Source organism: Equus caballus, chromosome 1 (assembly GCF_041296265.1).
Source record: "Equus caballus isolate H_3958 breed thoroughbred chromosome 1, TB-T2T, whole genome shotgun sequence".
NCBI lineage: Eukaryota > Metazoa > Chordata > Mammalia > Perissodactyla > Equidae > Equus > Equus caballus.
In genome coordinates this window covers 139,583,747-139,610,022 of record NC_091684.1, presented here as the reverse complement: position 1 = coordinate 139,610,022, position 26,276 = coordinate 139,583,747, and the positions used below count along the sequence as shown (strand labels likewise).

Below are 26,276 nucleotides of genomic sequence, written 5' to 3'. Positions count from 1 at the left end.
CCTGAGGTGGCACAGGCATCAGGCTGGGAAAAGGTTCCCCTGGCGAGTTTAGGACAGTTCTGCTTAGTGTGAGTGCTCCTATGGCCGACGCCTGGTGAGAAGGCTGGGAAGCTGTGGGGAAGTGGAGGACGCTCCTAATCCTAGGCACCCAGAGCTGGGGGCCCAGGAAACAACACCCCTGTGGAAGCCCATCTACCTTTCCCAAGTAGGCTTCTGCTCCCCACCCCCACTGTCTCTCTAGCAGAGTCTTGAGCATCCAGCCCCAGTTACCAACTCTGCATGACCACCCACCTTCAACAATAGCCCCGGCTGTCCCCAAGGATACTGTGTGGCTCTGCCTGTGTTGTGTGTGTGTGGAGGGGGAGAAGGGGGATGCTGGGGGCAGAGCCCTTACCTGAGAGGGAGTAGTCAGTGCTGGTCATCCTCATGGCAGGTGTGTAGGAGACTCGGGGAGCCAGGTCACGGCCCTTCTCTTTCTGCCGCCTGCGGCGCCAGGCGAACAGGCCCAGAAGCACCACAATGAGGAACAACAGGAGGACGATGCCTGTGATAGCACCCACCGAGTGCCGCTCTACACCCAGTGCTGGGCTGATCTTGGTGTAGGGATTCAGCTCCTCCATCATAAGGGCAGCTGCAGGTGGAGGGAAGGCCTGAGCCTGGAGCAGGCCTGCTTCTCTTCAGATCTCCTCGGCCCGGGGCCTAGAAGCCTCTATCATTAGGAGCCTGGGTTCTGGTTTTGGCCCTATCCTTCAATCCCTGTGTGATCCCAACCCTCACTGTGCCTGTTTCTTCAACTGCCTGAAGGGGACGGAGTCCCGGAGTCATGACCAGAACAAATGCAATCGTGGATGGGAAACAAAATGATAACGAATGTTCATTGAGTATTTTACCCTATTCTAAAAATGCAGTACAGATATTAACTCGTTTGATCTTCCCAGCAGCCCTATGAAATAGGAATTATGTAATTATTTCCCTTTCACAGATGACGAAACTGAGTCACCAAAAGTTTAGGTAACTTGCCCAAGATCACACAACCAGTAATTGGTAGTCAGGTCTCTCAAAGTGTCTGAAAAAGACTGGACTCAGCCTCTGTCTCTCTTACCAGCTGTGTAACTCAGTCCTCAGTTTGCTCATTTGTAATCTGGGGACAGTAATCCCACCCTCCCCAGGAGACTGTGAGCACCATATGGCAAGGAAAGCTGTGAGCACTGTGCCAGTGTGCCCAGAATTACTGCCCACAAAACTCCTCTCGATGATATATGTGTGAGCCAACCCCCTCCGAGCTGATGCTCAGCCCAGGGGGACATCCTGCTGGTCTGGCAGCTTCTAGGCCCCTCCTGGGCTGTGAGCAGTGGGCTGAACAGAGCCAGCCAACATCACCAGGGAAGTAAATGTGCTGCATGATCCTGCTCAATGACATATCGTCAGAATGCAATGGAAATGTCTTTTGGCCCCTTTTCTGTAATATGGATAATTGAGAGCACACACTGATCCTCCATCTCCTACAACCACCACCAATATAATACCTTACACATGTGTGCAGCACTTTACAAAGGGTTTTTATGCATACAAAACCCTTTATCAAGGTCTCACTTATGTGCCGGGCAGTGTGCTGAGTCCTTTACTCACATTATGTCAACTTGGTTCTCAGAACTGCACTATGGGGTGTTGTCTGACTGTAGAGCTGGGGCCAAGGTTGAGCCCCTTTGGGGTCCTTGGCCCTCAGCACAACCTTGTGATGTGGTGGAAGACAAGGATTAATCTTCTCTTTCCACTTTGCATGTGGATTAACAGGCCCAGCAAAAGGAAATGACCTGCCCAAGGATACCTAGCAGGTAATGGCAGAACCAGGATTTGGCAGATCTTCTGTCCGGTGGTCTATCCACAGCACTAGCTTGTGCTTACCCTCGCTTGGCTCACAGGAAGCTTGCCAAGATGAGCATGGGGAAGCCGTGACCGAGAGGCTGCCTGCTCCATCTGCCTCTCCAGCGCCTGGAGCCTCGACCTCTGTAGCCCACCCCACTCCCACTCTGCCCCCAAACGTGCATAAAGGAAAGTCACAAAGCATCCTTATAAAATCCAGTTGTCCCTGTTGGAATCTTCCCTGGAGCCCGCCTCCATGGGGCCCTTTCTACAGCCCCCTGCCCCGGGGCTCTGCCACCTATTACCTTGGTCACACCTGATTCCTTTGAATCCAGAGCTGCAATAACAGGTGCCGGTGACGTGGTCACAGGTGGCATTGTTCATGCACTCACATAGCTGCTGACACCCATAGCCAAAGGTTCCTGGGGCACATCCTGTGCAGCACGAAGAGTTGGGGTAGACAGTGAGATGCACCCGCTCTCCACCCCTCGCCCCCATATGTGGACAGCTGTGAGAGCCAGTTCGGTCTCCCTGAATGAATCCTATTTCCCTGTAGCTCCTGAGGTGTGTTGGTTTGATACCTGGGGTAGAGAGAGCACCTACCCCTGCTTTGTCCTTACTTGACGCATATTTACACAGCATCCTCTGTGTGCCAGGCCCTGAGCTGGGTGCCATAAGGGCTTCAAAGAAGAATCAAACAAGATCTGCCTCCCTCTTTACTCCCTCAGGCCTCTGCTCTACCTCAGCATCCCCCATTGCCACCCCAACTGGAAGAAGAAACTCTTCAAACACCAATGTCCTTGGGAGTTGCTCCAAAAGTCAAGGGAGCAGGGGGTGCAGAGCCCTGAATGGGTGGGCCTTGAAATGGGGGGAGGCTTTCCCTGCAGGAGGCTGAGGCCTGGCACTGACACCTAGGGTCAGGGGTTGGGACAGCTTACTCTGCTCGCAGTGTCGCCCCGTGAAGCCAGTGCGGCAGGTACACTTGCCGCTGATGTGGTCACAGCTGGCGCCATTCTGACACTGGCACACGCGCCCACAGTCCTTCCCATAAAACGCTGCTGGGCAGCCTGGAGAAACAGGGTGGGGGCAACTGCAGAGGTGCAGCTGGGACCAAACCTGTCTTCTGCTGCCTCTTTGGGCATCGGGTGAGGACTAGCAAGACTGCAGCTGAGCCATCTCCCCGCTCTGACCACTCATGCTGAGGGGGTTGGTGTTGGCGGGGCAGTCCTTTGGACAAAGCTGCCCTGGAACCAGAGGCTGGGCTGGTGTCTCCTTACTGTGCAATCAAAGCTCACTCTTCCCCACTCTGGGCCTCACTAGCTAAGGAAGAGTCTGGTCTTGATTGCTGGGGTACCTTATAGCCCTGACCTTCCAGGAATTTGGGCCCTGAATCCAGCTAGGCCCCCCAGTCCTTTAGTGGGGAGCTTCTGGCCCTGGGGCCCGCCTCCTCCTTCCCTCCGTTGAGGCCAGACGATGCCTATGGCAGCCAGCAGGCTGCAGCATGAGATTCCGAATAGCTGGGAGGTGGAGCTTACGCTGCGTGCAGAAGAGTCCAGTCCAGCCAGGGGTGCAGTGGCAGGCTCCATCCTCAGCGCTGCAGCTCGCCCCGTTGTGGCAGCTGCATGTGTGGAAGCAGGCAGGGCCCCAGAACCCAGATGGGCAAGCTGGAGGTGGGTGGGATGCAGAGGGTGAGGGCAAGGCAGAGAGGGGCAGACAGAAAGGGAGGGAGAGGAAGGGGGAGTCAGAGCCAAGTTGCCAGGATGCACCCCGGTGGCACTTCCTGGCTTTCAGGGGGCTTAACACACTGTTCACAGATTTCCTTCACTCACCTCTTGGCTCAGTCACCCAAGATTCCCATTAAGCTCAGCATCTCTGCCCACTCCCAGCTCTGAGGGCTCCTGAACCTTCCCTCTTGGCACTGTGATTTGGAGAGTGTGGGTGTGTGATAAACTGTAAACATTGTGGTTTAAGGTGTGAATACTGTGTGTGCTAGCTTCCCATGAGGATGGGGACTTTCCCAGAGCAGGGACTCTCTTATTTCCGCTGGTGAGCGCCCTGACTATGGCATCTGTGTGTCCTCCATCAGAATGAAAATTCCCTCAGGCCAGGTCATCTAACTGGGACCTCCTTAGGCGTACGGACTGGTCCTCACCCATGAGCTCCACGGGGCAGAGAATGGGTCTCTGTTACCTCTGCATCAGATTGGGTACACCTTAAATGAACAACCCCTGCAATACCCTGTCCAGGCTTATGATGCCCAGGACATCATTCACATGGGCCACCCAGAGGACACCCTCGCCCCTTTGAGGGGACTGCTCTGGCCTCACCTCACTTCCCCACTCCCAAACTCCAGCATGTCAGTCCCTGCCCCTCTACTTCCCCATCTAAACTTAGGGGCTACTCCTTGCTCAGGTGCTAATGGAGTATTAATTCTCAGTATTAATAGTACTATCAACAAAGTCAATACCTTTAACACCAGCAGTTAATAATGCCAGTGATCAGTCCTAATAATTCATCATGTTAGCTAAATAGCTAAATGGGACCCAGGTGGACATTTCTATCTACAGGAAATTTCAGCTGTGGGAGGTGGAGGTGCCAGGGACAGAGTTTCTGGGCAAGGAGGGCCTAACCCTGGGTGGGGGACATTCCCAAGGGGCAGCTTACCCTGTGAGCAGTCCTTGCCAATCCATCCGGGGAAACACTGGCAGGAGCCATCGATGGGGCTGCAGGTCCCATTGTTGGCACAGGAGCACAGCTGGGCACAGTCCTGCCCAAAGTGTCCTCCAGCACACACTGTGGGCACAGGACAGCCTGGCACCTGCCCTCCCATCTGTACTCCTCAGACCACCATCCATAGCTGCACACCTAAGAGTTCCGGGCCACGGCCATGACCACCCTAGGGTCACAGATCTGGGTGGGAAGTGCCCATCTCAGTACCCCCAACACCCCTCTCCATTTGCACATAAATGAGTTCCCCTCTTGTGCCCACAGCTGCATTTCTGGAGAGGCTCTATTAATGATACCCTTTGATAGAGGAAGAGACTGAGGCTCATAGGGGTAGATCACTCCACTTAGGTCTCACGAACAGAAGTGGTAGACTGGGAATCCCACTTCTGCACTCTCAGTCCACTGCTCCCTGCCCTGCTCCACAGCCTTCTGCCTTCCATTACCACGCTTTTGCCAGCATCACTGATCCCATAGCCACAAGGGCAGAGAATGTTTATAGCTGGAAGGAGAGGGACAAATGCAGGGTAGCAGGTCTGTCTGCAGAGAAACTGTTGGAGGACTATTCCTGAATGTCTCTCCTTGTCCATCTATTTCCTCTGTCTCTCCGAATCCAACCTGTTCCTCAAGCCTCAGCTCAGCCCCCTCCTCAGGAGAGCCCTCCTCAGTCCACAAGGTGCTCTCTTCCACTGGGTTCCCATGGCATTTGCACTTTGAGTCACTTGTAGGATTTTGGTCCCAGTCCCTCCTGAAGGAGTCACTCCTTGGTCCCTGGAGGAAGGCCTGGTTTCCTTAGCCAGACTTCAAGCTCCCTTAGGACTAGGTCTGAGTGTTAACTGACTAGCTAGCTCTCACTGCCCCTGCAGCTCATCCCCCACCTGCTTCCTACAGCTGGAGCACTCCTGTGCCTGCCCGGATGGCCTCAAGTGGCTGCCCATTGCCTCACACTGAAATCTGGATCCTAGAGATCAGCACTTAACCTGCCTCACTCAGACCCATCAGTCACCGGACCACACACCACCTTCCAAATACATGCCTTGTATTTCCTCCTCTATGCCTTCACTCCAGCTCTTCCCTTCCAAAATTTCCCTGACCCTCATGTCCAGCTGTGGAAATCCTACTCTGCCTATAAGACTCAACTGCCACGTCCCCCATGATCCCTCTCTAGTAGACTGCTACTCCTTCAATATCAAGTCTCTTCTTCCTTAGAAGTAGAATCTCGAGTTTTAGCTGGGCTTATGGCCACCTGGAATTTCCTGGAATTTCTTGGGCTCCTGTACAGCTGGGTGTGGCCACGTGACTACGTTCTGGCCAATGGTGAGTGGAAATGCATGACTTTATTTGCCCATTCCTCCTTGTTGAGGGATAATGTAGATTATAGATAAGAACTGTGGACAAAATGACTGGAGCTCAAGCAGCTATCTTTCATCAGAGGTGGAAGCCATATGCTGAGGATGGCAGAATAACGAGAGAGAAGGAGCCTGGGTCCCTGACATCTTTGTACGCTACCCTGCCATTCCCCAATGGCCTACTTCTGGATCTTTTCTTTTTAATGTGTGAGGGGGAAATAATGCTTGTCATTTTCAAGCTAGTTTTTTGGTGTTTTTATGTCACTTATAGCTGAACTTAATCCTAACTAATTCATCCCTCTTCTTTGTCCTGGGGGTCTGTGTCCCTGTTTGAGCTTCCAGAACCCTCTGTTAGTTTCTTCCCTGGTCTTCTGTTACTGTGACTTGTGAATCTGTTTTCAGGCCAGGCCTGTGTCCCGCCTATGTCTGTGTCCCCTACAATGCCTGGAAAAACCACACGGACTCAAGGCATGGTGGCTGAATGTATGGAAATAAACTGGCTGCCCTTTCCTCCCACTTCACTCCCAAGTTCTGCTGGAAAGGCTGAGCTCAGAATTGTCCCCTAGTCTATAGGCTTTGTGAGGACAGGGAACTTGGCTCGCTTGTTCTTTGTTGTCTGAGTGCCCAGCACAGTGCCTGAGTATAGCGAACACTCAGGAATTGTTCCAAAATGGTGAAAACACGCCACAGGAGCAGTGACCTTCCAGTGGGTTCTTCTGGGATCAGTGACTTCTGTCCTTTCAAGCTCCTCTCTGTTCACCTTGCCCCCCTCAAAGCCCAGTTCTAGCCAGCCCAAGCTCCTCAAAGAAGGCTTCCTTGCATCTGTTATGGGGGAGGAATTCCTTGAATCTCTGAGGCCCTCAGTTGGCCGAGCCACATGCAGCATCATGGGAAAACGTTGATTTGTGAAGTTCCCCTTCCCCAGGGCCCAGGTCTCTCAAACCTTGGGCTGGTACCCTCTCCTTTATGCCACACTGCCTCATATTGCCAGTCCTTCCCCAACCAGATTGTGGGCACCTGGTGCCTAGCATCCCGTGTCCTCTCTGTGCCTCTCCTGGACATGATTAGCGGTTGGGACAATAAGGAAGGCAACATGGTGTACCGGGATCTCCAGTCCAAAGGCTTGGGTTTGGGCCCTAGTTTTATTTATGTATTCAACAAACACTTCTGTGGAGCTTATATGCACTGGATACTGTTCAAATGCGTTACAAATATTCGTTCAATTAACCTTGTAACACTCTCAATATTATATACATTCGTTATTACTCTCTATTATTAACTCTACTTTACAAATGAGGAAGCTGAGGGACTGAGAGGTTAAGTAGCTTGCCCAAGGTCACACAGCTAGAATGTTCTGCCACTTACTGGCTAAGTACCTTTGAGCAAACCACATCACCCCTCTTAGTCTCTGTTTCCTCATCTTTGAAATGGGGATGATAACTCTCACCCACTGGCTGCAGGCCATGGTTAACAGCTATGAGCAGGCTGGCTGATTTGGGCCCTACATGTCCTCTGGCAAAAACCTTAGCTCCTTCCAGGTCCACTGCCAGGAGGATGACATGCATCTCACCTGTTTGCAACTTGAGCTTCCTGAAAAGCATGTAGCCCGGCCTCCTCTTCCCTGCCACTGGGAGGTGCTTGCTTTGGGGAACCCATCCCCAGCCCTGGCCCTCTGTGGGAAGTGGGGTGCCAGAGCTGCTCCACCTACCCCCACCCCCAGCTCTGAGCTTCTCTAACAAGACAGTCTTATCTTTGAAGTCTTTCTCACATATACAAGGCTGACTAATTCACCCATGGAACTGCTAATGTGATCAGTCTAATACATTAATTGGTCGACTTCTTGGCTGAATGAAGAGAGGCAAAGAGGGGTGGTGGAGAGAAGGGGGGCTGGTGAAAAGAAAACATCTGGTTATATTTAATCTATGTTTAATGATTCTGCATAAGCAGTGTCTGTAATTTGTAACTCTCTGGAAAACCGGTCATTAGAAAGTGTCAGTTCAATTTTTTACAAGGTGTGAGACTTAACCAGGGCAGTTGCCATTAATAGCAAACTCTATTAGATCTATATGTGGAAAATACTCATTAGGCCAGCGGGCGATAAATCAGACATTGCAAGATCTGAGAGTTACTCCTCGGGCGGCTTAGGTCCCAATTTAGACCCGGCCTATCTGTATTGACGGCTGAGTCTCCGATGTTTAATAAGTAAACCTCGATGTGTCAGATTATGATTAAACTGTCCTAGGAGGGCTGCAAGCAAATGAAACTGTCACATATGTTTCCCTGGGGCCCAAACTTCTCATGACCTCAAAGCATCATAGAGTAAACTTTCTGCTCATACATATTAACGGCCCATACACTTACAAAAATAGCCCAGCTCAGTGATTCTTCATCAAAAGAATCGGTTCCCCTGGGAGGTAGTGAGCTCTCAACGGAAGTATTTAAACAGAGGCCAGATGAGATTCTTGCACAGATGACCTTGAAGTTGCTTTTAGCTCTAAGTTTACCTTGGTCTAAGATCCCTTTGCTTCTTATAGGTTAGAATGCAAATTCTGCAACCTTGTTTTCAAAGCTGTCCTGAAGGCTCCAGAGCACCTTCTCAGTCCGCTTTTGCATCCCCAGTCCCCGCCTCCTTCAGCCATTCCCTACTGCTGAACAGTTGCATGTCCAGGCCCTGTGCTTTGCCCAGGCTGTTTCCTCTACCTGGAGCACCTTTGTTCCTTCTTCGTCTTTTAGGCTCAGGCCCAGGTGAAGTCCTGCACAGCATGGAGCCGGCCCCCAAATCCACACTGCCTTGGCCCAACTAAGCCAAGGATGGCAATAAGCAATGGTGTGTGCTGGAGCCAGCTTCTGTCTCTGCACTGGTTGTTGAATATTCAGGAGTTTTGTGTCCAGTGTTAAACCATTGGTACCTTGGGATCAGTCATGGTGGGAATATTTACATCATAGAAATCTGCAAATGTTACAAATCAGGGCTTTTCTCCCACAGAGAGCCAGTTTAGCAGCACACCAATGCAAATAAGCTTTGTCTCCCTTTTCAACTGCTGTTGAGTGCTAGAGGTTGGCTGGAGTTGGTGTTGTGAAGGATTCTGCATTTGAGACAGGAGAGCAGGCGGTGAGGGATTAGTGCTGTCGGCCTGAGTGCGAGGAGAAGGGGCCAGGAAGTTGCCATCTCCAGCTGAAGCCAGATCTGTCTCCTCTGAGCTCCCACCGCATTCTCTGCCTTTACCACTTGGCACTCAGCATAAGCCATTTGGGGCCACTTCTTATGTGGACCTCATCTGCACTTATTTCATTTTTCATCCATTTAGCATGGGCTTTGGAGTCAGAATTTGTTTCTCAGCTCTGCCACTTGCTAGCTGTGAGATCATGGAGAAGTCATTCGACCTCTCTGAGCCTGTTCCTTTAACTGCATAACAGCTTTGTCTCACTCCCTCTGGTGACCCAATTCTTAGAAAGGTAGTCCCAAGCCCTGCAGAGGCAAAGAGCTGCCCCCAGAGTTTGGTGAGAATCCTCACACCCTTCCTTCCCTGCCACTTCCCTCCCAGGACTCCCCACCTCCCAGGTCCATGCCTTCCACCAGGAGACAGTACCTTGGTTGCAGAGGGCTCCAGAGAATCCAGGGAGGCACTCACAGATGCCGCTGACATGGTGGCAGGGCCCACTGCTGTGCACGCAGAGAGGGCACGGCTGGGCGCAGCCATGGCCATAGAACCCGGGGGGGCAGACTGGGGGTGAAGGGGAGATGTGGTCAACAGCTCAAGGGGCCCCAGCCAGCCTGGCTACCCCTCTGGTCCCGCATAGTGATGAAGGGAGGTTCCTCAAAAGTATGGGGAGAGCCGTACCCGCCCCACAACTTGGAGGGCCCGTCCCTTTCTGCAGAGAGGACCTGTGGTCTGGTCCTGTTTCCACTGAGGAGCAGGGCTGGGCCTTGAGCTTGGGGATGGAAAAGCCAGGGCAGGGAGCGAGGGGAATAGAGGGAGAAATTTGATGGTGGCTGACTCAGAGCCCAGCCTCTCTCAGGGCAGGACTAGTTCCAACTGGGAAGGGGTTGGGAGGAGGAGCCGTCCAAGGTCTGTGAGATGGGGGTGCTCAGCCTTACTTCTCTGGCATAAGGGTCCTCGGAAGCCAGGGGCACACTCGCAGCTCCCATCCTCTGGGGAGCAGGAGCCACCGTTCTCACAGCTGCAGGAGACGGAGCAGTTGGGACCCCAGCGACCGGGCGGACATGTGCTGTCACAGCGGATGCCTGTGGGCCAGAGGCAGACTCAGGTCAGAGGTGATGGGGTGAGGGCAAAAGGAAGACTGATGGGAAGGGGGCACCGTGCAGTATGAAGAGGGGGAGGCAAGCACAGTGCAGCCGGGAACATGGAGGAAAGCCCTAGACGAGGCCTGGCTGGTCAAGGAGGGCTTCCAGAAAGGGGTGATACCCAAACTGAGTCTTAAGGGCCAAGGAGGAATTGACAAGGTCAAGGAAACTCTATGTGCAAAGAGCAGGAAGCAGGAGAGAGAATCGTGCCTTGAAAGAAAAACTAACGCAGTGTGGCTGAACCATAAAGCACAAAATGGGGTATGGCAAGAGAGGAGACTGGGTGACTAAGAGGGGACCAGATCATGAAAGGCCTCTTTTGTTTGGACATCTTAGTTGGTTATCCAAGGTTAGGCTTGGGAGAAACCAACAATGGGGCAGGTGAGTGGCGTTACTGGGGGCTGCACAAGCTGGGAGTGAGCTCTGTGACACCCGCATAAGTCCAGGAGGGACTGGTCCTTGCCGGGTCCCAGCCAACCAGCCCCGGGGTGGGGGCCCAGAGAGTGGGCGGCTCTTTTCAGACTCTTTTGACCACAGTCCTCAGTGCAATATGTATTTTACATCATACGTGCACACATATGTATAATAGAAACCGACAGTTTGCAAAACGACATTTTCTGTCACTGTGTGTGATGTACTCTGATGTTTTCTGTGCACTGTGATGTATTCTATTAATAAAAAAAAAAACTAGTTGTGACCCAAGAAATTGACTTAATGACCCTCAGTTTGACAAACAGTGGTCTATGGGGGAATGGACGGAATTTCTCAATAAGCAGGAGGAGGAAAGGCCTACCTAGTCTTTTTGAGCTGAGATAGAGGAAATGTGTACTGGGGTGATTACAGCCCAAAGGCTAGGAAGGAATTTCAGAAGGCCTGAGGCTGAAGGCCCCAGCTCTGGGTGAAGTTTCCTCTCGGGCAGCAAAGGCTTCCAGGCTGACATGCATTAGGTGAATGGACCGTGTGGACCCAGGAGACCGGCTTGGCTTTGGAAGGTGAATATCAGAGGCTCAAAGAGGAGCAGAATTAGTTTAAAAATCATGTCTGCCTTGTTATAAGGACAGGGATTGTGAAAAAGAGAAAGAAAGAGGGAGGAAGACATTCAGACCCAGTGAACAGAGCCAGCCCAAGCAGCGGAAGGAGAGCAGTGGGACCAATTTAGAGGCAGGCTGGAATTGTACAAGTCCACCTGAGCTGTTGGGGAAGGCGGGGCGGGCGTGCAGAACAGCCGGGAGAGAGCGGAGAGGGAGGGGATGCAACAGGCTTCACTCATCCTCCAGTGCTCAGTCTAGTCTGGCGCCCGCGCTCCCTCCCTGGGCCTCCCTCCCTGTGACATATCAATTGTGCAGCAAGGTGGGCCTTCAGATGACGCTGTCCAGCAAATGAGGCCTCTGTAAGGAGGGAGCGGGGACCTCCTCCCCAGGGAATGGGATCTTTCCCCAGTGAGAATCTAGGGGGCACATTTCACCCGTCGATGTAGGTCTCTTGCTGTCGAGTTTCAGGTGCTCAAAAGGTGAACCCTGGACAAGCAGCATGGACTGACCCAAGGGGAGCCTGGGGAAGGGGAACCCATGAAGCTGTTCAAAGCTTTGGCTCCCTCTCCAAGTTTCCCCTTCTCTAGGCACACCAAAAGCTGTGATCTGCCCCAAGGAATTGTTTTGCCTGTAGTGGCTGAAAACCCAGGATCAGACTGCAGGCCGAGGGACTCTGCCATTCTTGGGAGGCACGCAGGACGAAGGCCGAGCGCCACTGTCTGACAGGGGCCTCTGATCCCACCTGTGCCTCCAGCACTCTGTAGGCTGACCAAGGCACATGTGTCACACATCAACACTGCTCTTTCCTGAAACTATATGCAGATATTACTGTGATTAATAAAACACAATGCATACAAAAGCACCCCTGAATTCATGGCAGCCTGTTGCTATTATGTTTTCTTCCAACTGATGGACACACACTCATGTGTGGAATCCTCAAAATGTTTTCATGTGAAAAAGGGGTCCTCTTTCTTGGAGATTGAGAACCGTGGGTGGAAGGTGACTATGGTCAGATTGCAGGTGGCTGCAAGGGCCCACTGGGTTCTAGGGTTTGGCAATTATTTTATTCCAGGGCTGGCTCTGTGGGAGTGGGGCTCCTGTCTGAGGTTCTTATACATTCTAAGGGCTCTCTGGAACTTAAGACACTGGGGCCTAAGTGGGGAGAATGGTCCAGGGTTTCCCCCTGCATGGAGTGCCCTACTTCTTCAGGTGTGGTCACAGGGGCTGACGGTGGCCTGGTGGGACACTCTCTGACCACAGCTTCTGAAGAGGCACAGCTTCACCAGTGACCTTCTCTAGGCCCTGCTTTCCCTATAGTTGAATGGGGATCATAATCCCCTGTAGAGGTCCCTTCCCTTCTGACCCCTAGGGAATCTCCCTGCTTTATTTTTCAGGACCCCCTACACATCTGTATTGGTGGGTAAAGCTAAGCTAAGAATCCATATATTGTGAGCTCTAGTTCATGCCACAAGGCCAGCAGCAACTCAGCAGCCCACATCCTTCTGGGTCTGCTTAGGGCCCTCCTTCTCCAGGAAGCCCTCCCAGATGTCTGCCCAGGGATTCAAACATCTCTTTGATAGTCAGTGGCATACAGCTTTTTCTCTACCTATTATTTGAATGTTTCATACATATGAGTCCTGTCTCCCTTACTAGCAATTTGAAGACAGGGACCATGGTTTACTGATACTTCTGACCCTCCTTATTTGGTGCTTCTAATGGATAAGGATGCCATCTTGGTCATTTTTGCATCTACAGTGCCCAGCACAGTGTCTGACACGTAGGTACTCAAGAACTATTGCTGTTAGTGAATTTTGCCATTTATTGCTGGGCCCAACATGGTGCTGGGCATGGTAGCTGCCAAATAAAGACTTGACGATTGCTGGAGTGAATAAATGCTAATTGAAGGAATAAATGGCTCCCCTTTACAAGACAATCCTGTGTCTCGCATCCTATTAGCACTAATGTCCTGAGACCTGGGGCAACTCCCTTTCCTCGTCTGCAGTGTGAGGAGGTTGGAGTAGATCATCTCTCAGGTCTCCTTCACTTCCAGGGGAAGAGCCAAATATGGTTATAGCCCAGCTTCTTTCAATTCATTTCAATAGACATTTAATAAGCATCTACTATGTGCAGGGCAGGGGGAATGAGACATGATGTCAGTCGTCAAGAAGCCTGTAGCTTATGGGGGCGAGGGGAGAAGACAGGCACACCCTTAGGGCAGAGCAAAACCGGTGTTGAGCCAAGGTGCAAGCCATATGCCAGGAGCTGGGACAGACTTCTGGGGGCAGCGGAGGGTGGGGAGCACTTACTGAGCAGGAGGCCAGGCCTGGACCCCCTCCCCTCCCTATCCCTCCTTGGTCTCTATTTGCATGACAAACCTCAGGACATCAATCGCTCCTTTGAAATGACTTCAGGACCTTGTTTGGGGAAATTAGCTTTAGAACAGCAGAGGCCTTGCTGAAAGGTTGTCCATCAAAGAGGGAATTTTTAAGCACCAGATGTCATTGAAATCTTACCGGCTCACTCGAAATTAAGGCAACGAAAAATTGAAGTGGATTTCCACTTGGCTCCAGCTAAGAGTCTAGGGTACTGGTGACCAGGGTGGAGCCTTGCTCTGTACTAAGGGGCAGGGCAGGGGAGTGAGGCCGGAGATGCTACAGAGGAAGCAATGTCCCTGGCCCTCAGCTGCTCAGAAACTTTCTGGTTATGGAGAACAGAGGCTGCTCAGTAACATAGTGTGAATTATTTATCTGAGGACCTACACTGCCAGCAATGCCTGTATTTCTTTCTCCTTGCTGTCCACCACTGTGGGACTGGATTCATTCACACAGCACATCATTATTAACCACTTCCTGTATTCAGGGCTTACATTTACTGAGCACTTCCTATGTGCCAGGCACTGTTAGCACTTACAGGTATTAACTCATTTAAACTTCAAAATGACCCTGTGGTTGCAAGGATTATAATTATCTGCATTTTATGGATGGAGAATTCAGGCCCTGAGTGGTTAAATGACTTGCCCAAGGCCACAAATCCAGGCAGTCTGGCTCCAGCTCCATGTTCTTAACCACTGTGTCATCTATATCTCAGTGGGTGGCAAGCAGTGAATACAGTGGTAAACAAGACAGATGTGGTTCATGGCAATGGGCTCCAGAGAGCTGATGGTCAAGTTGGGGAGGCAGACAATAAATAAATAGTTACTCAAATCAGATTTCAGTGACAATTGGGGAAAAGTGTAGGGTATTATACGAATTAATAAAAGGGGCTCTTACATCGTCTTGGCCAGGTTAGGGAGGTGGGATGTAGCAGGGGGAGAGAGGCCTCCCAGAGGAAGGAAGCTGTCAGTTGAAATCTGGGGGATGAGAAAGCATTATCAAGTGAAGAGGAAAGGAGAGAGTGATGCCGGCAGAGGGAATGCACATACGAAGGCCTGGAGTCAGGAAGGTGGTTGGCCTGGGTGGCTGGAGTGTAGAGTGATGGGAGGGGGCAAAAGAGAGGTGGAGGAGTTGTGCAGGGCCCAATCCTGTGGGCCCCGGCCACTGGAAGGATTTCAGATTTTATGTGAGTGCCTTGGGAAGCCAGTGAGGTGTTCTCTGAGCAGGGGCTGATGTGAACAGATCTAGGTTTTGGAAAGTTCACTCTGGCCACCACGTGCAGAATGGATGCAGCTGGGCAACAGAGGAGGCCCAGGGGCCAAGTAGGAGGCCGAGGCAGTGCCGGCTGAGAGATGGTGCTCGGTGGACCAGGATGGTGGCAGTGGGATGGAGAGAAGTGGATGGATTCGCTAGGTGTTTAGGAGGTAGGCTGCCAGGACACATGTAGGGACCAGGAGTCTGAGCCTGGGCTAAGGAGAAAGTCCCTTGTCCCCTTCCACCATATCCTCTGCAAACACAGATTAAGCACCTAGACCTTTGTCTGATTTTTCACTGGTGTCCCCCTACCCCTTAGAACAGAGCCCCCAGAGGAAGTGGAGGGAAAGGTGCATATGCAGGGAGAAGCAGAAGTGAAGGAGGGAGAGAACGGTCAGGAGAAGCAGGAGGATACCAAGGACCAGGCTCCACAGGCCCTGGTGGTGGAGAGGCAGAGGGGGTTACCTGTCCATCCAGACAGGCAGCAGCAGTGGCCTGTGATGGGGTCGCAGCCATCGGCGTGGCTGCAGTCACAGCGCTCACTGCAGTTCAGCCCAAATGTGCCATCCTGTGGAGAGAAGGGGGAGAGAGAACTGCTCAGACCTAGACCCCGGTTTACACACTTTGGTTGGATTTTGATGAGAAAACTGAGCCACTGCCCCACAAGAATGCAGAGAGCCCGGGGCTGGAGCATGGTGGGAGCACTTTTTATAACTGGGGATCAACATGGCCATGAAGCCACTGCAAATAATTCTTTGGTTGCATTAACAAGAGGATGGGGCTTGGAAGGAGGGAGGTGATGGTCCTGCCGCACTTCTCAATGATCAAGCTCAGAGGATTGTACTGATCGCTAATTAAAATTGTAAATGAAAATATACTTTGCAAATCGTAATACATTGATCATATGTGAGGAATGGCTATATTTATTCTTTGTTGCTGGGAAAGAAGGTTGCAACCAACATTTGTTGCATGCTCACTAGGTGCCAAGAGCCTTACATTACTCATTTCTCTTAATTCTCATAACAACTCTATGAGATGATTGCATTAAAGATGAGAAATAGGGTTAGAGAGGTGAAGTAATGTTCTCAAGGTAACAGTTAGAATGTGGGAAAGCCAGGATTTGAACCCAGGACTGTAGGACTCATTCAACAATATCACATTAATTAATTTATTTGTGTTTTAGATTAAGATCCAGTGATTAAGTCTGGGTGCTTATTGCTGGATAATGCTTGATTTTGTCCTCCCACACCCTAATCATAAAATTATAGACTGTTGGAACAAAAAGAAGCTTAGATGTTATCTATCAAGGAATGGTAACTCTGATGGATTAGTAAGGGCTGCCCTGTAGCACTGTGTAATGAAGGATTCTGAAGCTGCATTTGGGCTCAGGTACGCGTGTCAGAGTCAATAACGTTAGAGCAGCAAGGGGAAAGTGATGCCACATTGCTACATCTGCCAAGTATTTGCCATTTTACAGATGAGGGGGCTGAGGCCCAAAGTAGGAAAGTGGCCACAGAGAGGTCAGAACTAGGGCTGAGCCCTGAATCCAAGTGTCCCACCATCTCGTTCAGTGCTCTTCTCCGTGTACCTCTGCGGACAAAGTCACCATAGGGAAAGGACCTGCGGGATGCTGGGCCTACCAGGCCTTCCCCGTCCTGGGCACTCACTGGGCAGGGCAGTTCACAGGTGTCCCCCAGCCAGCCGGGCGTGCAGGAGCAGGAGCCATCTGTGGGGCTGCAGGCCGCCCCATTGGCACAGATGCAGCTCTCATTGCAGTTCAGGCCCCAAGTCCCACTGGGGCACGGATGGGTGCAGTCGACACCCTGCCACCCTGCGGGGAGGGAAAGGGGCTGTCATCTCTCCATCCGGGCCCAGCAGAGCTTTCTGCCCATCTCCCAGCTCTGCACAAGGCATCCCACCCTAACCATGGCTCCTCTGATCGCTGGGTTAGAACACATTCCACACAGTCTGCTCAGAAACACAGCACAGCTGTTAAGAGAGCTGGGCCTTGAACCCGGTCTCCTGCCTCTCCGTTCTCACTGTTTTTGCTGTAGGTGGATGATCCCACCTGGGACCCCCAGCCAAAGTGGAGTCAGGCAGCTTATCTCAGGACCCTTTGTTTTCAGGACAGGCTGGTTTCCCATTCTGAGGCTGATCACTAGCCTGCTTGCTCTCAGATCCATTTCTCCCTTCATTTGCTCTGTTCTGTGTCACAGGGGGCCAACCCCTGCAGCTGCGTACCCCGGGCCCCCCTAAGCTGACTCCCACAGTGCTTGCCAGTGGGAGACGTGGCCCGCAGACCGGAGGGCGGGAGCAGGAGAGACAACATTATCTCCTCTTCTCTCTCTGCCTTGGGCAGGGCCTCTGGTGGTGGCTGTGTCTCCCTCATGCTCCAGCACTACCATGCAGCCCTCTGTCCATGTCCCAGCTCCCGCCAGGTGGCCCTCACTCCAGGCTCAGGGAAGTCCACTTCCTCCCTTTGACTCTCCTGCCTCGGGTGGTAGCAGCTTCCCCACAGTTGCTAGTCTCACATTCCTGCTGTTGAAGTCCCTGGCACAGGTTTCCTTGGCTGCAACCTGACATATGAGCTCCTTGACCCTGCATGTGGGTGGGCAGGGCAGGAGCAGCCCAGACCCCTCATCCAGCAGCCACCTGGGCGGTGTCCACATCTGAGGTGGATGGGATTGGGAAAGAGCACATTACCCTCCTTGCAGGTGCAGGACCCATCCACCGGGGAGCAGGTGCCACCGTTGTTACAGCTGCAAACGGACGAGCAGTTGGGGCCATAGGTCCCCACTGCACAGGGAACCGCACAGACCTCTCCCTGGAAAAGGAGGAGGTGGATTGTGGATCAGAGGCTGCCCCATGCTGGGTGGCTGTGGGAGGCAGAATAACGACCCCCCACTCCCTACCCAGGACGTCAGTGTTCTAATGCCCGGAACCTGTGAATATGTGACCTTACATGGCAGAAGAGACTTTGCAGATGTGATTAAGGACCTTGAGGTGGGAAGAGTATTTGGATTGTCCGGGTGGGCCTGAAGTAATCACATGAGTCCTTACATGCAGAACATAACCAAAGAGGCTGGTCAGAGAGAGACGCCATGAGGAGTCCTCCCCCTGCCTGCGCTCACTTGGAAGATGGAGTAAGAGGTCACGAGCCAAGGAATGCAGTGGCCTCTGGAAGCTAAGATCAACCCTCCTTTTACAGCCAGCAAGAAAATGGGGAGCTTGGTCCTACAACCCTAGGAATTGATCTCCGCTGACAACCCCAGTGAGCAGGAAATGGGTTCTCCCCTAGCACCTCCAAAGGAACAGAGCCTGCCAACGCCTTGACTTTAGTCCCGCGGGATCACACCAGGCTTCTGACTACAGAAGTGTGAGAGAATAAATTTGTGTTGTCCTAAGCCACCGCGTTTGTTAGAGCAGTGACAGGAAACTACTACAGAGATTCCAGACTACAGCTCCAGGATGGGCAAAGCCCCCAGTGACAGGAAACTACTACAGAGATTCCAGACTACAGCTCCAGGATGGGCAAAGCCCCCAGGGAACTTGACCCCTGAGTCTGTATTAGGTCACGCCAGCAAAGAATTTAACCCTTGCTTCTCAGTCTTATTTGATTCTCACCAACAATCCCACAACACAGATAATAACATCTATCCCCATTTACCCGAACCTCCAAGGAGTTAAACATAAATAACAATAGCTGATGCTTATGGAGGCTTTCTCAGTATCAGGCACCATGCATGCATCATCTCATTTAAAGCTCACAATACTCTCAGGAGACAGGAACCATTGCCTCAGCATTATTCCCACTTAATGGAGAAAGCAATTGTATGGAGAAGTCAGGTAACTCAGCCCAGGTCATGGGGCTAACAATGGTTGATCTCTATTGGAACCCAGGCTGGCTGCTCAACCATTCTGTTACCAGGCGTCACAAACCGGCGTCTCTGGAAAGCGTTCTCAGAGACGGAGACCAGCGAGATCTTCAGAACCTTCCCAGTGAGGAGGAAAGGAAGCAGGACTGGGCAGAGGGAGAAATTGAACTGAGGCCTCAGCTGATGTGCCAGGAGGCTCTGGAGGGTGGCCCTTAGAACTGTCCCCCCAGGGAAGGGAGGGAGAGCCCTTATACCCCCACCAGTCATCGGCTAGCCACTGCCTCAGGGAAGGGGGTGTGACTTCAGGTGCATTGTGTTCTTTGAGGGCAATTTTGGGAGCCCTTAAGTTCCCTGCAGCTGGGGAGAAAGGAGTGCCTGCGTCCTGAACTGTGAGTCTGGTGGCTCACGACAGCATCCACTACACCGGCTCCAGCAAAGAGCTCAGAGTGAGGGTAAGTCACAGGGCAGGGGGGACCAGGAATGGGGACTTCAGAGGCCTTGAGGGGTGGAACGTTCAGTTGATCAGAGAAGAGTCGGGTAAAAGCAGTCCAGGTGGGAGAGTGTGGACGAGAGTGCAGAGGGGTATGAGAGCTGGGATGTTCTAGGGGCGCTGGAGGGAGGAGCTTACCTAGGGAGGGGCCAGAGAGATGTTTAAAAGGGGAGTTGGGAGCCTTGAATGCCAGGTAAGGGAGTTTGGGCTTTCTTCCCTGAGTCCTCCAGGACATGCCTCCTTCCCTACTCAAGAACCCACTTTGGGGCTGTCTGCTCGGGAGCATGTGGTCACTGGATGCTGAATTCCCACTGTGTTCCCCTAGGGAGTCTCTCCAGCCAGTTTCTCTGGTCTTATGCCTAGGCTTACTGCGGCAATGCTGATGCATAGATTGAGCCAGGAATTCAGAGCTCATCTGGGCCCCACCAGCTGTGTGACATTGGATAGGTTCCTGCCCCTCTCTGAGCCTCAGTTCCAGCATCTGTGAAATGACAGGCTTAAAGTAGAGGAGCTCCCCTCTCAACTCTAAGGGTCCCAGGCAGCTGTCTCACCCCCATTTAGGCCACAGAGAGACCAGAGATTGTGGGCCCTCGGTGAAGGGAGACCCCTCTCGAGCTCTTTTCTCCTCCTGTCCCGCTTGCACCAGCTGGGTCAGGGAGAAGAGAGTGGGGAGCACGGAGTCCTGCCCCAGAAGATTCCAAGGTTACTTCTGGTTCCCCTGCCAGTCCCTGGCAGGCCCTGACCAGCTGGAGTCTGTCAGCACTCGCATTACCCAGGAAACTCTAATTTCTCCAAGACTATAAATAGCCCATAAGAATATATTTAAGCTCTGAGGGCCTTGGCCCGGGTGCAAATTGCACACACAGTTTATGATTTCTCTGTGTGAATTTAAGAAAGAGCGGTTTCTCTCCTGGCATCCTCATTAGTGACCCCAAACCCGGGCCTCCTGGGAGGCCTCAAGGGCCTGTGGGCCCAGCTGTGGGTATGCTGGTGAGGCTCAGAGAGGACTCTCCACCTGGCCCTGCTCCAGGGGCCAAGATGCAGAGTGCCCAGCATGAAGCATCTGCTCCCAGAACACTGTGCCAGGGCATCGTTTTCTCCCGGCGCAGCCCGTGCAGGCGCATGGACAGGCAGCTTGGTCTCTCAACGGCCCTGGGAGGCCACCAGGTACAGAGGACTTTCTGCATCCCAGAGAAGGAAATGGAGACTTAAGAGGGGCAGTGAGTTCTCCAGGGCCCCGCGGTGTGTCAGCGAGGGTGAAGAGGAAGAACGAGGCCTTCCTTCCAGAGAGATGGCAGAGCCCAGTGCTTCGAGAAGAGCGCCATCCCGCTTCCACTACTCACTGTGCGCGCTTGCACAATTTACTAACCCCTCGGGACTCAGTTCCTCCGTCTGTAAAAGGGGAATGATAACATCCCTACTTCATAGGATTGTTAAAAAGATTAAATTAGTTATTATACATGAAGCAGACCGAATAGTGCCTGGCAGGCAGAAAGCACTACAAAAGCTATTATTACTGCAAAGAAATAGTATCTCTTACGAAAAGAACACACAAAACCCTCCAACGTTTCAGCAGAAGGTGGCTCTGGAGGAGGGACCCATTGCTCACTCAGTAAACGAATGCAGGGCCCTGGGCAGGAGAGGAGGGCTGGTGCTCGGGGAGCAGGAGGCCTCACCTCACACTCCAGGTCACCTTCCGGCCACCTCCTCCAGGCTGGCTTCCTGGTTCCCCTCCTCACAGCTGAACAGGCCGGAACTTTCACCACCACGTACCAAGGGTGTGGTCTTGGGGGACGGAATGACCACTCACTGAGGGGCTACCCCATGCCAAGAGTGTTCCAAACCCTTCCCATTTGTTACCTCCTGATAGCAAAAATTCCAAAGAGGGAAGTGGGAAGTTTCTAAAGTGCACAGTTCTGCCCTGAAGGAATGGGAGCCTGGTGCAGCTAGCTCCGGACACCCGCTCCTCCACCTCACTGTTCTGACCCCGACTTGGTTCAAACTCCTCAACCAGCACAAGTCCTAACAGGTAAACTCTTGTCAAATTCCCTACCTCTGGCCTCTGATCTGAGGCTCAGGCCTGGTGCATAGTTGATTGGCTGTCTCTGGTGATTGACATGCATGGAAAGCCAATAATCAGCCTAACTCCTCAGGGTTAGCCTAACAGCTCTGCCCCCCTCAGGGCGTCCCCTGGCCAAGGTCTGGTGATTCCCAAGGTGCCCCAGGGGCCAACCCCAACACACAGGCCCTTCTCTCACCTACACAGCTCCCCGATTTGGGGCACCCCTAACAGGCCTCAATCATGATGGCCTAGGTGGTGCCCAAGTCTACAGGGGTCAGTATCTGTGTCTACACATGCTTAGGTAGTTGGCATACACACCTGTGAGTCTGTGTGTTTGTCTCTGGGGGTATCTGTTGACCCATCTGTGTGGGTTTGGGTATAAATTTGTGACTCCTTCCTCATCCTTCTTTCCTGGTCTGTTCCCTCCCCAGCCCCTAGCCCTGCGCTGATGAGAATGGCGTGCACACACAGCCACCACCATCCTAGCACACCAGGGGTCCTGGCTGGCTCACGTGCCTGCCTCCGCCCCTAGCTGTGAGCTCTGGGAGACGGGGATCTGATTTTATTCACGTCTAGAGTCTCAGGGCTTGGGACCTTGCTGGTATATAATGGGTCCTTGATAAATGTTGTTTAATTGAAATGAGATGTTTGTGTGTACAAACTGCTTCTACTGTGGACAGAACCAGGACTGGGCACTTTCCATATGCTTTCTCTCTCATGCCAGGCACTTCAACAAATGTTTGCTGAACGGGGGCCAGCTCTGGGCCAGCCCTGGTGGTGGGCACCAGGGGCACACAGGAGCCTGAGACCCAGTCTCTGCCCTTGGGCAACTCCCAGGCAGTGTCCACCCAGGCACACTCATGCCTGCATGCAGATGTGTTTATTTGTCCACTTATTTACTGTCTCCCCCCATCCCCCCCCACCCCGAGTTAGACTAGAAGCTTTGTGAGAATAGGTATGTCACTTGTCTGGGTTGCCCCAGTATCCCTCGCTCAGTACCCAGCACAGAGTAGAGGCGTTCCATAAATAATGTTGAACAAATGAGTGAGGGGCCCCTGTGGGCTGGGGTTCTGTGGCTCCCGTCACACACAGGGAGCAGAATATTGTCTGGTCTAAGGATGGGTCCCATGCTACCACACGGTCTCTGGGCCTCCCTGGGGGCTCTTGAGAAAGGGGAAAGCCAGGCCAGATCCTGGTCTATGGTTCCACACCTCCCCCTGTTACCCCCTGCCCAAACCCTGCCCAGCCAGGCTGAGGGTCAGACGCACAGCCAGAAAATTACTGTTGGCCTCTAGTGCATCCACTAAGGGAGACAAGACCCTCGGAGCTGAACAGGACCTTAGATGATCAAATCCATCCTTCATGAGAAGGAGACCGAAAGTCAGAGTGGACCCACGAGGCAGAGCTGAGACTTGCAGGCCAGTGCTCCTCAGGGGACCGGCTGTAGGGACCATGTCTTATCCACCCCGCCTCCCCCAGCTGGTGCCTGGGATCTTTTCACACTCTGGGGAGAAGGACAGGCTGAGAGCCCAGGGCTGTGAGCTCAGATCAGCTGCAAAGCTGGGGAGTTTGCATGTGGCATCTCACGTGCTTTTCCACCTCCTGGCACCTCCACCCACTCCCTCAGCCAGGAGACCCTAAGGAGCCTTTACTGAAGCTGTTCCCCGAGATCTCCGTCCAGAGATCCTATACATCTTACTCGGAAAACAGCCTTCTCTTCTGCTAGACCGATGCTCATGCTGGGTAATAGACAGACCTTGGTTTCCTTATCAATTACATGCGGCTGTTGAAAGCCATCAGTTTCCCCAGCCTTTTACACCAGGAACCCTTGTCAGTGTCCTCCTTCTATAAAGCCCTCTCACTTGAAAGACACTGCTGTCACTCTGTGCTAGTGTCTAAGACCAGGCACGTATGGAACAGGTACAGTTTGGCCAGTGACTGCACACCATGTGAATTTGGTGGCAGCATCTTGTCCACCAACCATGACCTAGAAATTCCTGTGATGTCACCTACAACCAGTCAGAGCTTCTGATCCGTGCACGCTAACCTGGGACATCACATAGAGTTAATTTAATTCTAATTAAAAGCAAAAAACCAAAAGCCCTTGGTGTTTTAGTCGGCTTCATCAGAGGGAATGGACAATGGCCCGGAACCTTGATGAAATGTTCAGAACCCTCCTGGCAGGCAACTTGCTGCAGCCTTTGCAGGTGTCTAGCTGGGAACCACTGGCTGGGTCGTCTCTGAGGGCCCTTCAGCTCTGACTCTCCGAGCATCTTCTTGCCTGCAGTAGGGATCTTACCCCAAAGGAGTGAGGAGCGGTGGGAATGCAGGCCCAGTGGTGGGGAGCCCTCCTGGGCCTCTAAGCGTCACACACCAGCTGTGTGGCCACCCACTCTGCTATTTCATGGCCTGGGACTGGCCACATGCCCATTCCTAACAGTGGGAAGACAGCCCATTGTGCCAGAGCTGGAAAGGATGTTGGGAATCACCTGGTCCAGCTGCCTTGTTTCACAGGTGTGGAAACTTAGGCCAAGAGAGTGAAAGTGACTTGCCCAAGGTCACACAGCCAGTGCTAGGCAGAGATGGCATCTCCTGGCTCCCATTTTAAGCCCAGGATGCTAACAGCTCAGATGTGGTAAAACTCTGGGATAGCCTACGCTGCCCCTGATCATATTGATAGTACACTCACCAACTACGCACAGAGGATCCAGAAGATAGGGCCCTGACCTTGAGGAGGGGCTACCTGCTGAGGCCCAGATGCTTTGGCCCTTTTTCAACACCTGGAAGTTGATGTCTGGGTGTTTTTATGTATGCTTATCTATCCCCATCTCGCCTCCACAGCCCACACCCCCCAGTCCAGGAAAGGGAGCCCTCCACCTCCCACAGGGGCCGGTCCCTGAGGCTCCAGCTTCTGCCAGAGGAAGCCTGTCAGTGCAGCTCAGCGTTTTCATTCTGTGAGTAGAAGATGGTTGTGAACTCTTCCTCCCGTCCAAAGGCCTGTTAATTATAGATGCAGCATTGGCTATTAACATCTTGAACTTAATCTGAAAGAGCTACTGGCGGAATGGAACCCCCGGAGCTGGTCCCGCTAAAGAGACGCAAATCTCCCCTCTGCCTTCCACCTGCCTCCTTGCACAAAGTGGCAGCACAGGCCCGGATCCCAGTGGGTAGTGAGTTATATGTTCTATTACATTTGTTTCAAATGCTGTTTATTGAATTTTCTCCCTTGCAATATGCTGCTTTGTAGTTTGGCCCTGTTTGGGAAAATTAATCAACAGCTGGGCTTCTTGGGTTGATCATCTGTTTTCCTTGCAATGGAGGAGGTTAATAAGTATTTTCTGGAGTGGAAGAAAGAGGAGGATGGAAAGTGGTTGACCCTCCCTCACACAAAAGAGAGAGGCAATTGTGCAAGCTCATCTCTGAGTCCCCTTACATATGTTCTGTGGGTAGGAGGCAGTGTAAACAGAGTGGAATGGGGTTCTCTGGATTCAGCCGAGGCGGTGAGCGTGCTCCTGCCAGCCTGTGGGAGCTCAGCAGGCAGGACTCTGGGACAGGCAACCAGGTCATCGCCCTGGCCCACAAGTTTTCTTGTTGGAGGAGTAGAGATGGTTTAGGCAAGAAAGGGCCCTGGACCTGGGGTCAGAGTACATGGATCCAAGTCAGGCAAAAGCACTGGCTCAAAGTGACAAATGTCTGTCGAGCATCTACCATAGGCCAGGTGCCGTGATGGGCCCTGGGTCTCCTAACCATTACCCTAGACTAGAGGTCCCCTGAGGTCCCCTTCCGCTCCCCTATTCTTTAACTTTCTCCCTGCCCTCCCCCTTGCAGAGCAGGTTTCCCTGTTCCCGGCTCTTTTGCGGCCCTCACCACAGTTGTAAGGAGTTTTAAAAAATCAGCTCTCATTCACTAGCTTGTTAGTTCCATGAGGGTAAGGAGGGGGTTGGCTGTGTTCGACCCTGGGGCCCCGGCCCTGGCACAGTGCCTCGCCCAGTGGGTGCTCGGTGCACACATACTGAATTCATTCAGTCGTTCAGGAGATGGTTTTCAAGCACTAGTATGTGTCGGACACTGTGCTAGGCCAGGGGACACATGGTGAGCGGAACAGAGCTTGTCCCTGCCCTCGCAGAGCTCACCGCCTAGTGGCTGGCGGCGGGGAGGCACAGATGAGGCTGTGGCGTGAGAGGAGAGCAGGCTGGTCCCCTCCCTACTTCCAGATGTTCTGCAGGCTGCCTTCAGGGGCCTCCCAATGCTCTGCTCACTCCCCTGCTATTCCAGGAGTTTTAGAGGCACCAAAGCAGCCTGATTTTGGTGTCCAATGTCACCTCAGCGCCAGCGGCACACATGTGGAGTGTGCTTTACTGTTTACAAAGCCCCTTGCAAGGCAAGCGTCTGCTCTGGCAAGGAGAGCGCCAGCCCAGGGCTGCTGCACTCCCCCTCCCCACCCTTCTCAGTCACCCCACTCCTGGCTCCAAGGGCTCAGGTAGTGGGACTCCCAGATGGGGAGCCTCATTTGTGAGTTTCCAGGGAGAAAGAGTAACACGTGGCCCACAAAGCAAAGAGAGAACAGCTTGGACAGAACGCCAGCCACGGAGGCCTCTCCAATGCAGAGCAAACCTCACTGGACCTAATTAGTGTGTCACTGATAAAGCAGCAACTGACAGAAGAGGCATGCTGGGGAAAAGAAACTCTGCATAAGGCATGAGGAGCAGAGGGCCAGAGAGGTGAGAGGGAGAGAGGGATGGAGGCCACTTGTCACGTTCATCCCCATCCCTGCCTCCTGTGCTGAGGGGGGAATGCCCTGGGCTTATGCGGCTGAGTCATTCTGTGTGGCTCCCATGGGGGATGGGTGCAGAAGGGCTAAAAGTTAGGCCTGGAAGCCCTACGCCTGTCCAAAATGAATGCGCTGTCAGTGACCTGAGGCTGCTCTGTACAGCTGTGCAGGCTGTGTAC

General features: G+C 52.7%; 1 protein-coding gene and 1 long non-coding RNA gene across 15 annotated transcripts in view; one reads left to right on the top strand and one right to left on the bottom strand.

The window, feature by feature from the left end:
* MEGF11 (multiple EGF like domains 11) overlaps positions 1 to 26,276 on the bottom strand; it is a 336,757-nt gene that overhangs the window by 17,569 nt on the left and 292,912 nt on the right. For 12 of the 14 annotated variants that reach the window (XR_011439787.1, XM_023655041.2, XM_023655033.2 and 9 more), the window contains 10 exons: positions 17,603 to 17,723; positions 16,567 to 16,730; positions 15,365 to 15,467; positions 10,036 to 10,182; positions 9,527 to 9,661; positions 4,528 to 4,656; positions 3,399 to 3,527; positions 2,802 to 2,930; positions 2,169 to 2,297; positions 395 to 631 (listed from right to left, as the gene is read on the bottom strand). Coding sequence is in view for 13 of the 14 variants with exons in the window: in XM_023655041.2 (XP_023510809.1) it covers positions 395 to 631; positions 2,169 to 2,297; positions 2,802 to 2,930; positions 3,399 to 3,527; positions 4,528 to 4,656; positions 9,527 to 9,661; positions 10,036 to 10,182; positions 15,365 to 15,467; positions 16,567 to 16,730; positions 17,603 to 17,723 (1,423 nt within the window). In the remaining variant the exon portion in view is untranslated. The remainder of the gene's footprint in view (positions 1 to 394; positions 632 to 2,168; positions 2,298 to 2,801; positions 2,931 to 3,398; positions 3,528 to 4,527; positions 4,657 to 9,526; positions 9,662 to 10,035; positions 10,183 to 15,364; positions 15,468 to 16,566; positions 16,731 to 17,602; positions 17,724 to 26,276) is intronic. The other 2 variants (XM_070270273.1, XM_070270321.1) reach the window with 1 other exon arrangement.
* LOC111776163 (uncharacterized) overlaps positions 1 to 26,276 on the top strand; it is a 48,333-nt gene that overhangs the window by 1,956 nt on the left and 20,101 nt on the right. The gene's annotated exons all lie outside the window — the stretch shown is intronic.